Source organism: Miniopterus schreibersii (genome assembly GCF_964146895.1).
Source record: "Miniopterus schreibersii genome assembly, chromosome: X".
Taxonomy (NCBI): Eukaryota; Metazoa; Chordata; class Mammalia; order Chiroptera; family Miniopteridae; genus Miniopterus; species Miniopterus schreibersii.
In genome coordinates, this window is record NC_138104.1 from 89,716,129 (window position 1) to 89,739,358 (window position 23,230).

At 35.9% G+C, this 23,230-nt stretch overlaps 1 protein-coding gene across 1 annotated transcript in view; it reads right to left on the reverse strand.

Moving 5' to 3' along the window:
• IL1RAPL1 (interleukin 1 receptor accessory protein like 1) overlaps positions 1-23,230 on the reverse strand; it is a 1,172,201-nt gene that overhangs the window by 252,395 nt on the left and 896,576 nt on the right. The window contains exon 8 of the mRNA XM_081125599.1: positions 15,772-15,846. Within this exon, the coding sequence (XP_080981725.1) occupies positions 15,772-15,846 (75 nt within the window). The remainder of the gene's footprint in view (positions 1-15,771; positions 15,847-23,230) is intronic.

The following is a 23,230-nucleotide window of genomic DNA, read 5'->3' on the forward strand; positions in this document are numbered from 1 at the left end:
GAGAAGTGCCTTCTTTCTCCATTTCATTGCCAAGATCGTTTCCCTGTGCAGTGCATAGCTCCACTGTGAAAGGTATTCAGGCCTCATTTATTCCTTCTGTGCCTGTTATATAGTCTCCCTTTCTCAACAATAGCAGCCTGACTGATGAGCTAACCCAGATGTGTCTATGTCTGTTAGCTCCCTCACGTGCATAACAAAAGTTCCAGAAAGTATAGAGATCATGATTATTACTAGGAAACATCAGATCTACCAGGTCAGAAGACATACAGATGTACATACAGATATAGGTATATAGCTGTAGATATACAATTATAAAATTGTTCTGTTTGCAGACCTTAAAGATCCCATCAGGACAGAGAACAGGGCTTCTCAGCCTCCATTCCAGATCTAACAAATTTAAATTTCAGGTATGAGGGTAGGCAGGGGAGCTAGGAAACTGGTACATGTATTTTGTAAAAGCTCTACAGGTGTCTGTGACACCCATTCCTATTTAAAAACCATTGCCACAGGCAGTTGGAGATGAAGAGCCTCAGGACACTGAGATTGTCAGTTAATGGTAAGAGTGACCCAATGGCTTGCATCAGTATACTATCATGTCAAGCACCTCTTTATTTTGAGGTTAAAAAAAAAACTGAAAGTAAAAATATTAACCTGCAATATCAAAATAATTAAAATACATGTGCTCTGAATTACCAAACTGAATACAAAATGGTCTTTTGCAATTAAGAATTAATCATTATTTCAATAAACTTTGAGAATGATAGTCTTCTCTCCCCATGGAGAAACTCGTGTCATAAGCTAGAATACAATTTCCATCTTCTTTTCAATATTATGCTATTGTGAAAATAATATAAGTCAATGCTCAGGTTCTGTCAGTCATTGAAATTTAAAATAGAGTGTTCGATTAGTTACTATGCTACTTTCATTCTTATAACCATCTTCACAATTGGTGGAAGTTTTCTGATACCAGGGTTTATGGCGCTTTGACCTAGTAAATGTCAGTCCATAGGAAAAACTGAAAATTACTTCATTAAGTTAATACAGCACACATTTACTTTATAAAAGTGTTTCTAGTTCTATGAAAACCTTAAGCTCTTTAACGTTAACACATATTTACAAGTCATGTGCAAGATGCACTGTAAATGTCATAAAAATACCATCAGTCCAATTTAACTTCTGGGTTAACATTACTTTTGATTCAATTATTACAGGTTTTCTAAATGGATAATTTACTGACATCCACATAATTTTTAACTTTAAATTCTCAAACAATCATTAGCTCACTTTAAATTACCTATCTATATATAGTCAGAAAATTATATTCGAAGAGAAAATGTGAATCCTAAATTAACAAAGGCCAACTTGTGAGCAGGGAATTAATAGTCACAGTAAATTGACAAGTCCATTATTACTTTCACTTTATCTATTTTAAGAAGTGCAATGAGACCACTTGCTTTGTGCTTGCTATTTAAGATAGGACTATAACTTGCTGCTTTTTAAAGAGTAAAAACTGATGAACTAGCCAACTCTCCTATCTGCTTTTCTCACATTAACTTTTGCAGCTTATGCAACATCCTGCTCATGAATGTTTTAAGTACTTCCATTTTCTTAAGTGCCTTGAAAAGAAATTTCATGCTTGGAAATTAGTGGAACAAGAGGAGTGTCTGTTAAAAGGTGCTTGAGGGAGCAGAAGTGCAAAACAATGGGAATGGTAAAATAGGAGGCAAAGAGGAACGGAAGCAGATCCAGGAGACATCCCAAAAAATAGGGGGAAGCCCTGACAGACATTTCCAGGACAAGTTCATATTTCATTGTATTCTTACTAGATATTCTACTCGATAAGACACAGAATCTGTTAACAGGAGGATAAGACAAAAATGAAGCAGTCGATGAAGATGAGACCATTCTAAATATTACAGAGAGGTCGCAGATCTGAGAGAGCGTTGCTCACAATTAGAATTTCCCAAGGACTGAAGGGAGCTGTAACCAAAGCACCGGTGTGTGCAATCGCTGCGAGAAGCGCGGCACCCAGGGTCGGTCACAACCTGTCAAACGGAGGCAGCAACAACAGGAGGGGCCGCTCACAGCTGGGATGAGGCAACGTGAGGCGCCTTGCAAAGGCAAGACACTCCGAGAGCAAGGGGAGACTATGGCCATCGACCAAGGGAAACCGCGCCTCCGGGCCTTGACTTTCTAGTTGATTAGAAAGCGCATTTGAATGAGAGCTGATATTCGCTCATGGCTGAAACTATAAGCAAGGGCTGAAAGTCTTGGCCTCTTTGTGAGGAACAAGGATTATCCCTGAGTAATAAAAGATTGTAATAAAAAGTCCTTGTAGATCTATTATCTATCTATCTATCTATCTATCTATCTGTCTGTCTGTCTGTCTGTCTGTCTGTCTGTCTGTCTATCTATCTATCTATCTATCTATCTATCTATCTATCTATCTATCATCTATCTATCATCTATCTATCACCTATCATCTATCTGTCTGTCTATCTATCTATCTATCTATCTATCTATCTATCTATCTATCTATCATCTATCTATCTATCTATCTATCTATCTCTATCTATCTATCATCTATCTATATCTATCTATCACCTATCTATCTATCATCTATCTATCTATCTATCTATCTATCTATCATCTATCTATCTATCTATCTATCATCATCTATCTATCTATATCTATCTATCATCTATCTATCTATCATCTATCTATCTATCTATCATCTATCTATCTATCTATCTATCTATCTATCTATCTATCTATCTATCTATCTATCATCATCTATCTATCATCTATCTATCTATCTATCTATCTATCTATCTATCTATCTATCTATCTATCTATCTATCTATCTATCATCTATCTATCTATCATCTATCATCTATCTATCTATCTATCTATCTATCTATCATCTATCTATCTATCATCTATCTATCATCTATCTATCATCTATAATCATCTATCTATCATCTATCATCTAATCTATCATCTATCTAGCTAGCTAGCTAGCCAGCTTTTAGCAGACCTTGTGCTCAGTGCACACTCAATAACAAAGCAGTAAATGGAACTAGTGAACCCATTTCTCATTCTGAACCCATAAGAGTGTGCGATCTACTTGACTAAACTTTAGAGATCTGCCCTAAACTCAAGATGCCAGTTAACCCTCTAACCTTGACCAGTTTCCTGTTTGAAGTGTGATATGTAACTGTCCTTTTAAACTATATTTATTTCTCCAAACTCAACCTACTGCTTTTTTAACCTTTGATAGACATCTGATCTGGATTTGATTTATGGCCCAGCTTCTAGGTTAGATCTTCATAGCTCAGCCAGTCTCCTGGGCCCTTATTTATCTGTCTCCTTTATCCATAAAGGAGAATCTACAATCATACCAGGCAATTAAATCAAAACTAAGTTTTAGTGTGGTTTACTGTTACTCTATAGTATACAGCTACTGAAAATGGTGAGTCATAAATGTTGGTTTTTACTTATGAATATTAAAATTGAGCCTTGGTTGGTTTGGCTCAGTGGTTAGAGTGTTAGCTTGTGGACCAAAGGGTCATGGGTTTGATTCCAGGTCAAGGGCACATACCTGGGTTGTGAGTTCGATCCAGGCTCAGGTCTGGGCAAATGAGGGAGGCAACTGATCAATGTCTCTCTCTCTCTCTCTTTCTCTCTCCCTCCAAAAATCAATGGAAAAAATATCCTTGGGTGAGAATTTTTAAAAACTGAGTGAATGCTACACAATTTGTTCACTGTAGTCTACTCTTTAAGAGCTCCAAGCGCAGTAAGAAAAATTTGACACACGTGATATGCACACCAAATGATGAGAGAAATGCTCTAATGAAAGTGTAAAATAGAGACTTGCTAGCACTTGAGAGATGTTACTTAATTCCACCTAGTGGGAGTGAAGTCAGGGAAGACTTCATAAAGGTGACAATGAGGAGTGTCTTAGAATCTGAGTAGATAGGCACAAGGGATAGAGCAGGAGAAGGAATTCCAGATGGCAGGTATCGCATGTGCAAAGGATAGCATCATGAAAGTCCATGGTATGATCAAGAGTGCCTGGCCCATGGTGGGATGGTAAATGAAACAATGAAGACAAAATGGGATGAGATCAGCAAGAGATTGGCCTTTATCTTAGAGGCAACAGGCAAACATAATATTTTAAAGCAGCAAATCTAGCATTATTTCAATTTACAAAGATAATTTTTTTTTCCCTTTTAAAAAAATATATCTTTATTGATTTCAGAGAGAGGAAGGGAGAGAGAGAGAGATCAATGATGAGAGAGTCATTGATCAGCTGCCTGCTGCACATCCCCCTACTGAGGATCGAGCCCACAACCTGGGCATGTGCCCCCACTGGGAACTGAACCTCAATACCCTGGATCCTAGGTCAATGCTCAACTGCTGAGCCATGCCAGCCAGGCCAGAGATAATTTTCTTACTAAAATAAACTGAGTCTGACAAACAGACTCTGCTTTAATTTTTGGTGTATGGACTAAGAATTCTAATGCCCATTATAGGATTTCTCCTCTGTGTTGCCCCAACTCTTGAGTCTGATGATTATACATAGGAATGATGAGTGCTTTAAACTCACGAAAGGCACTACATGTAGGCTCTAGCTAATAAGGCAAGAATAACCATGGATCCTATAATCCATCTTTTTCTTGGTACATCTGAATTCCTTCAGGTAGGACATATGTTTCCCACCTCACCATGGTCCCTGTAGCTCATTATTGAATTATCCCCGGACTTAGTTTACTCATTTACATCATACGAATTTGACTTTCTAACCCATGCTGTAGTTCTTCTATCTTTTCAGAAACCTGGTCCTTTATGTGACAACATCTTTAACAGCTGAGAAAATGACATTTGGTTTGCAGCTGACGTTAAGTTCAAGGTTGAGAGAGAACAGAACATACAGAGAAAGTAGTGAGATTAATGCAGGTGGGGCTGAGAAGGATACGCTTCAGACACAGCGGGGATGTCAGTATTGGTTGAGAGGAGAGGCAAGGAAGAATTTTCAGTCTGAGAGACACTGCACTCAAAGGCATCTGGCTGGTTAATTCCACTCCCATAAAATAATAAAACATAATAAATATGGCAGTTAAATGAATAAGATGTGGATTAACCAAGGACTCTGAAGAAAACAAATACTGAACAAATACATAGCCTCTGTAATAACTACTGCTCCATTCCCACCTTTGTCTGGTACAAGCCCCCCCCCCCCCCCATTCATGTACTTATTCAAACATACAGGTTTCCTCACCACACGACAAAGAGCATACAATGGTCGCTGAGCCAAGACATTTCACTTCTGATGCTATAGTAATATGTTCAAAACTTCGATCTGCAATCTAAGATTCGCCAATCAAGATTCCTCCTCCGGGAATGTCCAGCCCCAGCCAGAGTTCCAAACTCCGCTTTTCCTTAGGGTTAGAAGAACTAAGCAAATCCCTGCCTTCTCCACGTATGCTCGCCCAGCCCCTGCCATGCTTCACCTCTATAAAATACGATGGCATGCAGAGAGAAACCGAAAAGAAAAACAGAGAACATTCCAACATGGCTCCAGTCATCCTTGAGGCCAGCAGCACTCCTGCCTTTTAAGTGGTTTGTCATTTGTGATTAGAGCCCTGACGAGGAGGTATCAGAACTGTGATTCTTCAAATGTGAGCTGCCTAGGCACAGAAAGTTCATCCAAAATTAATTCCTCAAATTAACTTTTGCTTAAAATGGCCATCTATTTGAGACAAACAACAACAGCACACGAAAAAATTATTTTCGCATTATTTTCCCTCTAAATTGTTTTTCTACTTGCCTCAATTCTCTATTTTATTTCATGCATAGAAATAGTGACTGAAGGGAAATAAAGGCCCATCTGCCCTGGAATCTGCCAACAGTAGAATTCTCTCTTGATTTAACATTTCTTTCACATACACAGTAACTGATGCTCTTTGTGACATTTAATTAACTTCACCTGAAGCTAATAGATCATGTATTCATCTAATATAAGATTCACTTATTTTATTTACCTCCTATTACATAAAAATGTTACTTCTACTCTCTAATTAGTAGCAAATCCTAAAAAACAGCATTAAAGTGAAAATATTCATGGAAACTAGAGAAGGTTTTTTTTTAAAAAAAATTAATCATTACCCCTTACACATATTTTTAATAAAAACATTTGAGCAACCTCTTTATAAATATAATGTGACATAACATTCTGCAGCAAATACTCACTCTTTATAAACAAGGTGTGCATAATAAGGAAAGTGCATAATAGTCTAATTGAATTCCAAATAATTTTAGCAAAAATTAGGTACATTATTCAGAAAACATTAAAAAAGTTAATTAATGAATTAAAAGTCTTAAAATTGCCAAGGTAATTGACATCAAATCAGAAATATATGGTACTCAGAAACACTAACATTTTTCCTTTAAAAATAGAAAACAAAAGCACTTTTACTGAACTTTCCCTAAGCTATTTTACATAATAGCTTCTTCCTGAATATTTGGGGTAATAATCTCAAATTTTCCTAGATCTCATCATATTCTAAGTGTCTTATTTCTAGCGATGGCTTGATGTGACAGGATGCATTCGAATTAATTTTTCCAGAAGAGCAATGCACTTTCCTTTGCTCTCTTCCTACTCAAATAGCTGCCAAGTTTTGATAAGTACAATTCTTCAGCAGAAAAATCTGAGGCCAGTGCCCTGCTTTTATTAAACTACAAACAAAAACTCTCTCAGAGTGACAGAGCTTGCAGCTTGCATGTGAGTTGGAAGAGAAGAGCATTTCAGGGAAGTGGGAGAGGAGAGGACATTACTGATTCCCCTGGAATCCTAAGGAACTTAACCCTTTCTCCCAAGCTCATTGTGGACCAGGAATAGAATTAGGAGCATCTTCTGACCAGACCATCCGCCCAGGACTTATTTCAATACAGATGAATTTTGGACAATAAAATTCTTTATCAAACTTTTTCCATTTTTTAAAAATTATTCAACTGGATAATATATGTTATAATTAGATTTTACAAATTTTACCTGCTAAACTAAAAGTAAACACTTAATTTTTCTGAGAAAGTAACATTGGACTTGTGTGTGGGGAACTGGAAAAAGGCCTCTTCAAGAGAGTTTGCTGTGAAGCCCAGGTTTTAAAACTTTCTGGATACTCTATGCATTGGCTTTATTGGGCATGCTTTGGAGCATATTTTTGGGCATATCTTAAAATGTGAATGCTTACACATTCAATAAGTAGCAAATCAAATTTTATTATATATACTTTGATATTAAAAAGAAAATCCTTATTAAATACATATGAATACATTAAGAGAAAAGAAGTGGTCAGCAGAATGATGCGATGAGAAGGGCCATACAAATTCCAGAAGAATGTTCCCTTTAAATTTGGAAATAAGAACTCTCATCACAGTTATAGCTATGGAAAAACAAATGACACCACGGGCAGTCACTGTACATTTCAACAAAAGCAAGGCAGATAAAGGAGAGTATGATGGCCTTCAAAGTGTCTCCCTTATGAAAATAAAGTCTTTTGTCAAAATTGAACGTGAGTTATTCTAGTTACTCAAATATTCTATCCTACTACATCCATTTTCAAAAAATTAGATTTAAATGAAATATTGGTGGTTCTGAAGCTGGTGCATAAAATTTAAATTTCCTCAGAGGAGGCAAAAAGTCAAAATGGGGACATCAGTTTCCACTGATAGACAAGGGGAAGTCATATGATGTGACGGATGAATGATCGCTTATCTGGGTTAGTTAGAAACGCCACTTACACTTTCATATCAATGAACATCATCTTATGAAAATGTAAAAGTCTGAACTACCACAGAGAAAAGTTATAAGGGTGATTATTCAATTACAAAAGGATCTTTATACAAAATTATTCACCACTGAGTTTCTTTAAATAACATATTTCCCTTGTGAGTATAAATCTTTCATTGATCATTAGCTGCTTAAGAGACACTGGGGTACAGAGTCTCTTAAAACTGATGTGTTCAGCTACTACTAACTAAAGATTAATTAAACATAAAAGAAGCACTTCTCTGAGATTATGATGATTCAATATACCCACAAATCTGTAGGAACACACTAAGTTGGTAGAGTAAGGTAAGGCTGGAATGCTAAGTGATTTAGAATTAAACCATAAAATACTGTTATCCTATTTTCATAATTGTATTCAAGCACAAGTTATTTTTCATGAAGAGACTGCATACACTTTTGGAATGCTCAGTTGTTTTGCCAAAACTCAAGAGGAAATTTGTGGATTGAGAACTCTCTTTATATTCAAATTTTAAACGATGTGGGTCTTTTTGTAGTTTCTATTTTATTGAGCATGAGTCATGTGGTACATACTCTCACTCTGAAACTCTTTCAATAGTCTACACCATAATGCCACTTGATAGGTTTATTTCTGATAAATTGGCATTTACTTTGCAAATTCAGAAGGAGTTGTTGTTAACATAGGATACTCACTGCGTTATTCTACGCTAGTAAACTTCAATCATTAAGAAAGACTCAGAAAGATTTGTGATAACAGTGCTTTTCAGAGTAAAAGCAGTAGTTTCCTATAAAATGAATCTGCATATTGCCAAAGCTTCAGGGGGAACTTGAGAGGCATAATGGTTTGTTTTGTAAAATTATTCTCATGTTCCTTGTCTTAAGAAATATTACATGTGAACTTCTTTGGCTTAGAAAAATAATTTTTCACTCTTACTTTCTTCTTGACGGTCCTTTATAAATTTGTGTGGCATAGTGTCAATTCCATGGTCATTTGTTAAAGGATGGAAATAATTTTCTTCTTTTACAACTGTGTACTTACTGCATGTATTTGGATAGGCTTGTGGAAGAATTAAGTAATCTAAAATCAATAATTTCTTTAAGACAAAGTCTCATTTAAGTAGAAAACTTAGTATGTGTAGTATGTTCTTAGAGGGGAGATGGACATTAATTGACTAAAATATTATCCATCCTGTAATGAAGCCATGTCTGCTACCAGAGTATAATACTCTAGAAAGAACATAAGCATGACCAAACAGTCATTTCAGGAACCTTCCATATACAGCATTCTATAAATAGCATTAAAAGAGCTCAACTATTAGCAGTAAGCATGTATTGACCATTTAGTACATACCAGGCTATGTACTAATCTTTACTTGCATTATCTCATTAAATACCCACACTGGCTCCATAGAGGTATGTATTATTCTTGGGCTTATTTTATTGATGAGGAAAATGAAAGCTGTTTGTTCAAGGTAACACCAGTAAAGCATGTGGCAGAGCTGGACTGTCACCTAGATTTGTCTGATAGAATGACCTGAACTTGGAACCACTGTCATATGCTACCTCTTCATTGTAACAGTTATAACAACAACAGTAATACTAATACTACTGCTACTAGTAAATAATAATAACTGATAAGTTTGTTTTATAAATTTTGTGATATAAAAACATGTAGCCAGTTTTGCTCTGTTTTCTCATCAGTTAAAGGGAAGGATTTGACTTGATAACTACCAAAGCGCCTCCACTCCCTAAAGTTCTTAAATCTAGACTTGTGAAGAGTTACACATACCTAGTTTCTTAACTAGCCAGCAACAAATAAAATAGTAGTCTTTGTGCTGTAGCAAAAAAACCACGTATGAGTTATGTCAGTGCTCAACAAACTAGAGAAAACTAGTCCAGAGACTGGAAATTTCAGTGGACTTTGAGCACTAGTTCTGTGACAACACCCTTTCCTGGACCTTTTCTTTCCTCCCATCGACTCTCCCTTCTGGCCCTTTTCTAAGGTAAGAACAAGCAAACTCACTCACATTGTCTCTACTCCAGTTTTAATGCATTTTAACAAGTGTTTCGACTGGCTTCCAAACCGTCAGATATCAATGGTCTATGGTCACTCTTCTAACCTCCATTTCCATCTTACTTTGGAATTCAAGACTTTCCTATCACTAGGCCTTAAGCACTTTACACTTAAAAGGAAGTTCAGTTCCTGCTTAGATAGCAATTTTTAAAGCAAACATGCAAAATTGCATTTTCCCCCAAACTCCTCCTCCTCTCTAGCACTAAAGAAAGAGTTGGATTTTGAGAATCTATGAGATGCATATAAGTTAGGTCATAAAATGATCTAAGAACACTAATACCAGCTTCTATTTATTGATTTATCATTTGTTTAAGGGTATGAAATATTAACTAAATACTAATATGAAAAAGATTCCTCTTCAGGTTAGACTTATAATTTTTAAGGTGATTTTGGTTTCAAAAGTAAGATATCAGGCCACAACAGCTGTCAAGAGTTATTACTTTCATTTATCATGGCATGAGAAATTTGGATTGAGTAGAACTAAACACCATCAGTTTAAATAATTATCATAGCAGTGTGTATTTGCCTTTACACCATTTATTTATGACATCCACTTGTCCAGAAGCTCTCATTTATATCTAACAAGCTTTATTTCAGGCAGTAGAACTATGCTGATTTGCATGTCTTCCTAAATTGGGCAACAATTACATCACTTCTCATCTAAAACTTGGACTTTGGATACAAATCTTTGTATCCAGAGTAAAAAAGAAGTTTTATGTTTTTTTTAAAAAAATGAGTTCATTAGTGAAAATATGTCTTCTATATTCCCTGTGGTGCAATAAAACCAAAGTTAACAGCATTACATTTGTTCAAAACAACCAGAGGAATAATTGTGGATGGATAAACCCAGTCAAAGCTGATTTCCCTACCTCTGGAAAGGAAGGTCAGATTTGCATCACTTGCAGGCCTCAACAACAAAGTATTTTTTTAGCATCAACAGTTCTGTAGGGCACTTTCAGAATTAGGTATCAAATTCAACACTTGAATTCTTTTGTTTCTAGGGTATTAAGTGCTTCTTTACCCAAGAAAGGAAACAAAGAGGCTTCCCAATTTTAAGTAAGATAGAGTAGTCATTATTCAGAAAAAGTATGTTTTGTTTCAATAAAACAACAACTGAAAATATAGACCTCTCCTTGGATTAAAATCTTAACTAGCATATTTATAATAAAACACATTCCATGCACAGTATATTTATATACACAGTTCCAGAACATATAAAACATTAGAGTGCTTCAATAGCTGATTCTTTTAACAACACAGTGAATTAAAATACAACTTAGATGCAAAGGAATTTTCCTATAAAAATATCCATCAGGTTCTATTATATAATGCACGGACAATTTCACCTAAGTTTACTTGAAATTTAAAATTGTGCAAATGATAATATGGTGTAACAAGGCAGGGGGTGCTAGTTAGGTTCTAGCATGACATTTTATTTTCATTAGCAGTAGTTAAATTGGATAAAGTTACACGTACATGCGTCCCTTTACCAGGACAAATATTTACAAATTGAGGTTTCCATAACATCATCAACCACTTTCCTCTACGTGTGAGCATCTGGTGAGTCCTTGTTACTAGCTCGGGTACATGACTGTTTGCTTTTTAACGAACTTAACACGTGAAAGCAAATACTAAAGAAAAAGAAGAGAGTACTGCCTGGCAGCTTATTCAGTTCAGTTTCATCATTTTCTCTTGCAGAAAATTTGGAGATGTGTGTCCTTTCTTGCATGTACACCTGATCATCGATTAGTATTTATTGACAATGTCTGTGCCCAGAGTACGTCGCATTACTGTGCACTTTATTATAAAGCAGAATCTAGAGGAACTTCTCAGTTGAGCATTAAAATATCCAAGAGAAGAAAGTGGGCAGACACTATAGACATTTGATTAGGTTTCTATATCCCATCAACCACAGACATTTAGCTAAAAGGACTAGGTTTATATGAAACCCTCCAAATGTAGATAAGCCTGAAAAAACCCCCAAAAAACAGAGGCCACTTGTATTCAATGAGTGAAGAGAGAGAAAAGAAGGTAGAGGGGGGGAGAAGTGATTCTGATATTGAAGAACAGCCACTTTTCCTTCAAGGGCTCTATGCTACAAAGATATCATTTTATTAGAGATTTTAAAAGTTATTATTATATACTTCGGTGAGAGTTTGTACAACTTTTCTAGTGAGAATTCTGAAAACATGTAGCAAGAAACTTAAACAAAATTATTTCCTCTCACCCTATTTTTCCTTTTAGGAATCTGTCATGATAAAATAATCATAGGCTGGGGGAGATGTAAAGATAAAGATCATTGTGTTATTGTTTATAATAAAATCTGAAAAATAAAAATTTCAGCTATTTATGAAATTAGAGGAGATTCGCATGGATATTATGTAGCCACTTGAAGAGTATTTTCTGAGAATACTTAATAGGAGCGAAATATTTATGCGATATAAAGTGTAAGAAACAGGATTCCTTTCTGTATTTCCCCCAAATTTCTACCATTAACTGGTATAGTTATTTTTTAAAGCAAAACCAAAATTCTAAGTTGTAAAATAAGGTGTGTCTCACTAGGCCAAGGGCAAGATGGATTTCTACTCTTTGAAAGTCTCGTGATGATGAATGTAACATCCCCTATTCTGGAAGGTTTTGGAAATGGGCTCCTGGCCATCGCAGGAAGGACACGTCTGACTGCCATTCTCAGGGCTCCGACTCAGCGAGACAACGGTGTGTCCCAGGGTTCCCTCGGCTACAGGGGCCCTAACAGACTAAGTCAGGGTCACTCTCTTGACTGGGCTTCAGAACTGAACCATGTGATTTCTGGGCCTTTTGCCTATGAAAGTGCTGCCCGCATATTTGCTGATGCCTGAAAGTTATTTTAAAAGGACAATTTTCTTTTTTCACATTAGAAGTAACACACAGATGCCACTTAAAATAGAAATGCTATTCCGTGACCACATGCTGATTGAAATTCAGACCCACCAGTTGACCTGTTTTCTATGAATTTAGTTACTATTTCATTTTTTCCCCTAAGTTCTTTCCTGTGTTGTGCCTTTGGCTTTCTACTTTCTACATTGGAACAATTTAAATGATCATTATCGGAATCTTTCCAGTTTCGAGAAGATGAAGGAATTGGAATAAAAGGACATGAAGGACGTAGAAAGGGAGAGTAGGCGTGGCCGGCAAATAGCAGAGAAAGGAGATTTAGACGAGACAAGCCCACGCATTTTATGATTTTTATCTGCCATTATTAATGAGTTTTATATTTGCAGACAAACTGGAGCACTGATGGGTATGCACCTACCAAGGTCCAGTGGGTGTGTGTGTAATTTAGCCAGGACGCTCAAGTTAGGACATCAGATATGCACCAACTCAGCACAGATGGCTGTTTTTATAATATAACTCAAGTGGCAGTTTTATTATCCTCTGATGTCAAGGTTGAGTCAGTTTAGGACAAGGTTGCATCAGATGCCTGAGCTCTTAACCAATAAACCTCATTTGGAGATTTTCACCTTCTCATAAGAGTAGGTACCACTTACAGGTGCCCTGTCCCTCTTTGGAGCCACCCAGTGACTCTTTACTGTGTCCTTTCTTGTAATATGATATCACATTTTGAGCCTGTTGAAATTTATATCTTTCTCAAGCCTGGAAAGAGCAAAATCTAAATTTCCAAGGAGGTGAAAAATCAAAGTATTTATTGCAGAAAACAAACATATTGTAGACATCTTGAATCTTTTTTTTTGGTCCTTAATATCATTTCCTAGTTTCACTTATTCTTTGTGATCAGCTGTTCACCTACTCCAATACTACTGCAATAACAACACTAGAAAGGTGCTTATTTCAAATCAACTGTTACTCAAAATTTAAAGATTAAGGTTAAATGATTTATCCTATACACTGAGAACTAGAATCAGAAAACAAAACAAAACAAAACCAAAGTTGTATAAAAGAATCCATATTCCAGGTTGATGTCCCAAGTTGACTTGGTGTTTAAAGGGAACTCGTGTTCCTTTTGGCAGTGACAATAAAATAGAGTATTTCCTGGAGGATTTTGATGGCAGCCATGCCCATTTTTCTTTAGATGAATATACAGTTGACCCTTCCAATTTGCATAAGAATTTTCATATTGTTAAATTGATTTGATTAGACTTCGTAATTTTTGTGTAAGTAAAAGTAATTTTTAAAAGGAAAGCTTTACAAATTATTTCATTTTGTAGAACATTTTAATAGGAAGTAGAGAATAATCTGATTTGTTCCATTTTCAGGGACAATATAAGGTAACCTAATGGGCAGCCATCAATCAGGAAATTATTTCAATTATATTGCCAAGTAAAGAGATACAATTAATTTCATTTTCACTATGTTCCTTACTCACAACTGGTACCATAAACAACTTCTTTTTGACCCAAGATTTTATAATTTTGCATAATTCCTTAGAAGTAAATCTTCCTAGGAGTTAGTGAAAGGTCTGTAGGAGCATGGCCACTTACAATAATTTATATTTCAAAATTTTTTAGAAAGTAACAATCAAATCTAATATACCTCAATATACCATAGTATGAGTAAAGAGCGTGAAACAATTTTAATATATCTGCTTGTTTCATATACAGAATCACTTTAATGCTGTTTGTAGTCATCCATCTCAAAATAAAGGCTATTAAAATACTACTAATATGACTTGCATGGAACTCAAAGATTTGTGTTCACCACCAAATTCTGATTTGTATGTTAGAATTATGACTTGCGTGAGTCCCGCACATGGTCTTTCCTCAAAGTTAATATGTATTTCCAATGTTAGAAATCTACTGACTAAAATAATTTGACAAGTTCTAAAACCATCATCTTACCTTTTTGCACTATAACTTTGGATATACAATTGGTAAAGATTGTTACATCTGTAATCTTCATTTTGAAGATGATTTATAATTTTAACTTAAATTCTAACTCCAAGAACGATAATAACATTGGTAACTTAAGAGATGGGCTATCGATTCTTTTTTAGTTGTATACAATAAATGCATTTCTACTCTCAATGGTTAAATGTATGAAAAAATTCCTTAACGAAGAATATATGGTTAAATTTATACTTTTGGTAATCCTTTTATATCAAACCACTAAAAACAATTTTGTTAAAGTTGATGATATAGACATGCATAATATATTTCAAATATAAATAAAAATAAAATAATATAATTAAGTGTGCTATATATATTTATAATTAAGATGAGAAAGTTTTCATAATTTGGCATAACTGAATATAGCAAAATCAGGCTCAGAAATTCTTGACTAAACTCTAAGATAATTATGTTAGAATTCTGATTTGTAGACAACTGGATATATTTATCAAATTATAAACTGTCCATGTTCTTATGTCCCAAGCCTATTAGTCCTTTAACCAAAAGCCACTTACTCACATTTTATTAATACATTATCCATAACTTAACTAGCATAACGTCCGTTATATTTTATTAAATTAAAATGATTTTAACTGTAATGGTAACATTTATTTTTATGAATGTGTACCTTTTCTCCCAATTTCCAAAAACTGTATTTTAGTGTAATAACAGATAAGTCAAATAGATCCATATTGCCTGATTTAAAAACAATCCCAGCTTTGTCAAATGACAGTATAACACCATCAGTAAAACCTTCAGCGCATCCCATTTCCCAGTCACCATCTAAGTGACACATGAGATTTTACATCCATGTATCCAGCTTGGTCTTAATGCATGCCCTGCAGAGGGTGGAGCGGTCCATGTTTGCTGGTATTTTCTAACTTTGCTCCTTTTAAATATACATGGGATTAGCTCCGAGTGTTGCATCAGGTTACAATCTAGGCTTATTGACTGTCAGAATGTATTGAGAAAAGTGTATGAATTGGAATTAAGGAATTACTCACCCAGCTGAGCCTCCTGTATTGTCAGCTTACTTTCCACAGGATACAGAAGCTTGGGTGGCTTGTCAGTCAGAGGAGCTGAAAAACAACAATAATAATAATACCGATTATTGTTATGCTGCGTGAGCTGAAGGATAGAACACAGTTTACTTTCCTAAATATTTTTCAGTCTCAGAATAGTGTGTCACAGCATTCTGCCACGAAATGACTAACATACTGCAGGCAGTGCCTGCAGGCAAACTGAAGGGCTATTAATTTTTGTTGTTATCCTCAGCAGAGGATATTTTTTCCATTGCTTTTCAGAGAGAGTGGAAGGAAGAGAGAGAGAGAGAGAAACATCGATGGGAGACAGACATCGATTCGTTGCCTCCCACATGCGTCCCGACCAGGGCCCTTGACCGGAATCAAACCTGAGACCCTTCAGTCCCCAGGCTGATGTTCTAACCACTGAGCCACACCAACCAGGGCTGAAGAGCTAGTAGATGGTACACGGGTGAAATATAACACTTCCAAACTGACAATCACACGAGACTGTTCAAGTACTGAGCCAGGACTGGTCAGTCTTTAAGAACACATGACCGCCTTTCACCAAATCTCAGTTTGCACCTGTTCTTTTTTCCTTCTTAAAGCACACCTTACGTTCACTGTGTTAACTAAAGCTACGCATGATCTATGTATCAGATCTTCCAATGTTGTTTTGGACATAATGTTGCCTCATCCTTCTTAATCCGAATCCTAGTTTCTATACATAGCCTGGTCACACTGCCTCAAAGCCCACACCTTAGGGATTAGATTTAGTATTTCTTACACACACGCTACAAGTGGGGTAGCAATGTGGAATTAAATGAGTACCAGTCCAAGCTGCACAATCCAACATCTATACAAGTGTTCACCAAGATCATATTTTTAAATGATACCTCCCATTTAGTCAAAACCTCTTATTGCCATTATTTATTACATTTTATTTATTTATTTTTGTTTAAAATATTACAGATGTCCCTTTTTCTCCCCAATGACCCCTTTCACTCCGTCCCATCCCTCTCCCCAGTCCCTCTCCCCACCATTGTCCGAGTCCTTGGGTTGTGCATATTTGCATATAAATTCTTTGGTTACTCTCTCCCCCTCCACCCACCCTCCCTCCTCCATCCCTCTGACATTTGTCAGTCTGATCCATGCTTCCATGTCACTGAATCTATTCTGTTCATCAGTTTATTAAGTTCTTTAGATTCCACGTATAAGCGAGATCATGTGATGTTTGCCTTTCTCTGCCTGGCATATTTCACTTAGCATAATTTTCTCCAGGTCCATCCATGCTGTGCCAAAGGGTACAAGGTCCTTCTTTACAGCTGCGTAGCATTCCATGGTGGCATTGGACTTCTATTACATTTTATATTGACATATTTACTAATTTGTATGATAAACTTTTTGAATTTTATGTTTGCATCCACTTCTACTCTGTGTGCTCATCAATTTATCAATGATCAACCCACAGATCTAGTCGTTTACTATTAAGCATCTTGAAAACAGGTTTCCCACTGCATACTGCATTCCTAGCTGAACTAGACTCTCTGGACTTTGGAAAAATAGCCAGGTAAGCCTCCCTCCCCACCCTCACTGATTGAATTGCCCAGGTCCCTTGAAATCTGTCATTGCATCTTCCAACTCGAGCAAGTACAGAAATGATCAATTAAGGATTAAGCCTTGCTGAACTAAATGTTTCTGTTGGGAGGGCTTTCTTCCTTCCTTGCCAGGAAGACACACCAGTTTGGTTGACAACTGGAAAGCTGATCCAGTCAGCAGTGCCAGGAGTTGTCCACAGGTCCTCATCACCAGAGGATTCAAGAATTCAATGTGCTTCAGCAACTCACCCCCATTTCTCTTTAACAGAAAACACGGTGCAAATGGACAATGCACCCCAACTCAGAAAACAGGGTGAGTTTTAAGAGCCCTGGTTTTGGAGACCAACCACACACAGGATCAATCGATTTTCTTCCTAACTAACTGAATGCATTATTCATTCATATTTGCTAATATTTAACACAGGGGTGGTGATGCAGGGGAAGAGAAAGTTGGGTTAATAGGATATCAATTGCTGTGAAATTCTTGTTAGAGATTTGACATCACTCTGATTAAACTTAAATACTCTTATTTATTACCTCCAGTGATCTTAACAGACTTTTATTCTCCTACCAGCTAAATAAGTAGATTATTCACTAAATGTTGGCATAACAGTTCATCATTAATACATCAAAAAGCCACATTCTTTTGGCTCTGGTTATCAAATGATTTCAGGGAACTTCAAAAGCAACCGTGGTATCAAAAATAGCAGGCTTACTCAGTAAATTAACTCAGTTCATAAAACCTTGTGATTATGTGGTTACAAGTAGACAACTCAACAGTTTGTTATAGAAAGTAGATAAAAGAAATGTTCCTGTTTAACTACATCTGGCACTAATTTATAGTAAGAGAAAAGATGTGTAGAGAAAGATAATAAAATCCTTATGGAGCACATGCACTCGGAAGTATAAAATGCTGTGTGCTTCTCCACCCCAATCCACCACCCATGCCCATGACATAATAATGCTACATCCTTAAGACCTTTCGTATTACTCTCATGTGACAACTCCAAGTTAGCAGAGGAATTTCAGAATGTTGGAGCCAGAGAAAATTATATGCTTATTAAGTTTTTATTTTATTTTTAAAATGTGTTCCCTAAAGCCCTGATTTCCACAGTACCACTGTGGGCAGATGAAGTGAAGACAGAGATAAGGGGTGGTCCATGGGGCTTGACTCCATGTGTTGTCCTACCACCCACCCCTCTCGAACAAAAGTAGCTCTGCCTTTTGTTTGCTACACATCAGCATTTTACCCAAGACTTTAACCAAAATAAATTAATTCACGTATCAATAGATGAACGGATAAAAAAAATGTAAGATACACACACACACACACACACACATATAATGAAAAACTACTCAACAATAAAATAGAATAAAATCCTGCCATTTGTGACAACATGGATGGACCTAGAGGATATTATGCTAAGTGAAGTAAGTCAGACAAAGAAAGACAAATACCGCATGATTTAATTTATATGTGGAATTTTTTAAAAAACCAAAACAAATGAACAACAAAAAAAGAGACTCAGAAACAAAGAACAAACTGAGGGTTGCCAGAGGGGAGGAGGGTGGAGGGGTGGGTGAAAAGAGGAAGGGAAATATAGTCAGCAACAGTGTGGTAACTTTGCATGGTGAGAGTTGGTTACTGGACTTGGTGTGGTGACCACATTGTGAGATATATAAATGTTAAACCGCTATGTTGTACACCTTAAACTAATATAATATTGTATGCCAACTGTACTTTAATAAAAAATTAAAAAGATCAATTCAACTGATATATTTTGAACACTCTGATGTGCTAGACATTGTGATGAGGGTTTGGAATAGCTTGGTTTCTGCCCTTATGCCTTACAGTAATCAAAAGCAAAAATAATAATAATAAAAATAAAAGATTGTTTTTCTGCGCTTATTCAACTCCCTTGTTTTAGAGATCAATAATTCAAGGTACAACTAGAACAACTGATTGGCCAAAGGTAACAGAGCAAATTCAAGCTAGAGGCCCTGCTACATCTTTGCCTCCCAATTCTTTGTTACCTGCTCCTTGAAAATTCTGTCAAGCAATTACTATAGCTCTTAGTGATTTGTTAGAAGAGCAAAAACATTCAGCTAAGTTACCATAACCTATACAAGAGTGCTCTTACTGTGCAATTTGTCATCGATAAATGTCATGTTTTGATATTATGCTATGACAGTTAGGTGTGTTTCTCATATGATTCATCTTTCTTTGATAAAAATGAAAAGAAACTACCAGATAGCACTACAGCTGAACTACAGATGTGACACACTGGCAAAATGACTGCAAAGCAGTGACCATTAAAGCTTAGATGTAGCTCAGCTCCATAATCAATTGAGGATGAAAAATTTTGCTGCCACAAGGAAAGGGCATATGCTGAATTATCCATTATTTGAATGTTTTTGACACTTTATGGTGTTTAATAAATATGAGTTGAATCAAATTTACAGAAGACAGAACTGGAAAACAAATACAGAAATGGTACTGACCAAACAAAATCAACACACACACAAACCCCTCTTTATTTTCTTTATGGGCAAAGGTGGGACTGGAAGGAAACTCAAACAAATTACTTACAATAAAAAATAATTAGCATCAGACCATGACTAGATGAACTGACATTTTATTGTAAAAGGAAGATAACTTGCCTTTGAGGTCTCTCTCAGTCTCCTTCTCTCCTTCTCTGTCTCTCTGTCTCTCTCTGGCACACACACACACAAACACAGATACACATAGACACTCACTGACAAAACTGAAATCATTGAAAAATTAAAGAAAATCTGACAGTAGTGACATGGAGCACAGGTTGATTTTTAACTCCTAATCATGTTTTTGTTCTAACAAGAAAAAAAATGCAACATTTATAATAGAGATGTTCCTCTTGCTAAGTATATGTGTTAAAAATAATTCTATGTATCCACCAACAAAAGCATTTTCCAAGCTCTCACTTTATTCTTCAGAACATCCTATTGACAGCATTAAAGCTGATATAGTAATTTAAAATAAAAACAGAACTCTCTTACAGAGTTATTAATATGTCCCAATTGACAAAACTGTTCTGTAGAGGAAAAGGGGGATTTTAAGGACTTTTGTTTTGCTTACCAGCTGCCAGTTAGAGAAACATCTAGAAATGGGTATACATGAAGTTGTGTACAGGACTGATTCTTTATGTTAAGATTCCTGACTAATCATAAAGGGATACAGTCTTTCCTCCCTGCCCCCATTCCATGTACATTTGGGTTATGAAACAGTGAAAAATGGGATCCCAACTTCCCAAAACAAAAGTGACAACAGACCAGGGTAATGGGGCCAGTAGTCCTGAAATTTTCTAATGTTTTTAAGAAGGGGAGAAATGTGAGATATTTAGAATGAAAGTATATTTTTCTGTTGACTAGTCTCCCCTCTAAAATTTAATTTTAGTCCCTTAAATGATAATCCCTCAAATACTATTGAGAATACTCAATACTTCTTGGATATCTGTAATCATACTACCACAAATTTTCTTATTTTAAAATCATAGATACATTTCAAAATGTATTGTAAGTAGTACCTTTTCTGCTTTGTGTCTTATGGTAGAATAAGAAAGATCATACACCTAGCTTTCAGGGAGATATGCTATAATAATTCTTGGCTCTGCCATATTGGTTTGGCAAGTTGTAGAAGTTATTTAAACTCTGAGTCTCAGTCTCCTTATATATAAAATGCGACATAAACCATTTTCCCTTATGGCTTGGTGTGTGGATTAAAGAGGATAAGAGAGTAAGTGCCTGGATACAGTAAGTGAAAAATAAATCTGTTCTAATGATACCCATCAGGGTTTGGGACAATATCACTTAGCATGCTATGTAGTCTGATAAGAAAAATATTATTGTTCATAAAATAATGAACTGGATGTTTAACTAAGGATTTAAAGGCATTTAGCTCCTGAATTTAAGAATCATTAATATTTCCAACATTATTTTCCACAGCAGGAGAAGTGATCTATCTTCAAGAACACAATTAAACAAAAACCATTTTGAAGACATTTAGATATGCAAGCAATGTACTGGGATTATAAAGGACTTAAAGAGAAAAAACCCACAGCTTTTAAACACTTACAGCACTTAAAACCTAGGTAATGATAACTCCGTAATTCAATTTCAAGCGCATTTACAAAGTGCTTATAAATAGTAAGTATTATATTAGAAATAAAAAGATAAATAAGACATGGAGTCTGACATAAGACTTTATAAGATGAGGGCATATATATGATGCATTGTGATGAGTGCTATACTCAGAGGTAATTACTTTAAGACCCCATTGAAATCTACCAACTAAATCTGGTCCCAAAACAGCATCACAGATTTATAAAGTTGACAATAAAACATGCTTTGTGGCAATTCCACCAACACACTATTTTATAATGTTTTTTGTTTTGTTTTGCTGTCTACGTGTATGTTTGTTTAACTTAAAAAGTTGACTAACAACTGCCTATTTTCCTAGCAAGTCAGGGGAATGTGGATGACCCGTGGAGCTTCAATGACTTAGAATGGGATTTCAGTTCTGCTTTCTTTGGCGTGGACTATTTCAACATTAATTTCTAATATTGGAGCATAGAGCTTGTGAGAGCTATAGCAGGTAGACACAATCTCATGGTCGTTGATTGGACAGGAGAAAATATCAACATATACTACGTGAAGCCATTTTGGGGAAAGGGTACTTTATTTTTCACTCATCTCTAATGTGCTGGGATTGGTAAAGTTTCTCCTTTCTGCTTCAAATAATTATGATGACTCATAGAATAGTCATGGAGTCTCAGAAGGCTCAAAGAGGTAGGGGGGGATGCACAACAACTGAGCAGAGAAGTACAGGAAGAGCAGTTCATGAACAAATTAACATCATATGCAAGATAACCTTGATCTAAAAGTTATGAAAGCAACAGAGCAAATGCTCTTAAAGACATAACTGTTACTATATCTATCAAAATGTATGTATTCAAGAAAATAAAAAAATTCATCTGAATAGCTTTGATGCTTATGTTTTTTTTATATAGATTGATGTGTTGTTTATAATGCAAATAAAACAAACATGTTCATCTTTTAAACAAATATTTCTAGTTACTAGAGAGTATAACCATGAACCAAAGAGAGAAATAATTCCTCCTCTTAGGGAGCCTGCATTTCAGAAAGGGTGATGGAAAATATACACGTAAATGAACACATGCATAATATAACATCAGATGGTTATGAGTACTACATTAAAAAGTAGATAAAAGCAAAAGAGACTAATGCAGGTACTATTTTAGAGACGAATGTCAGGAAAGTGTGCTCTGAAGATCATTTGAAACAGATCTGTGTGAACAGAGGAAACCGGCTATGTGAAAACATAGAGGAAGATTATGGCAGGCAGAGGGAAGAGCACGTGCAAAGGCCCTGAGATGGGAATGCATTTTGTATGCTTGAGGGATAGCACAGGTCTTTAGAGCTATGTTGACATCAGAAAAGATTGGCACTGAGTTCAGAGACAACCTTGAGCCAATTCAGTCTGGGCCTTGTAGAAGAACATGGAAGAGACGTGGGTTTTATTCTAAACATAATGAGAAAGCCCTGAACAGTCTTGAAAAGAGCCCTTGCTAGGAATTTTATACCAGAAATATCACTCTGGCACCTTGGTGTTTAAGTCTGGGAGGGTGGAATAGCGTGGAGTCAAGACGGCCAGGAAAGAGGCATTGAAGCAGTTCACTGAACGGTGAGGGTACATTGCTATTGGTGGTAGCATTTTTTTCTTTACATATCTATTTAGTAGGTAGAACTTACAAAGTTTACCAATGGACTCGATATGAAATGTAAAT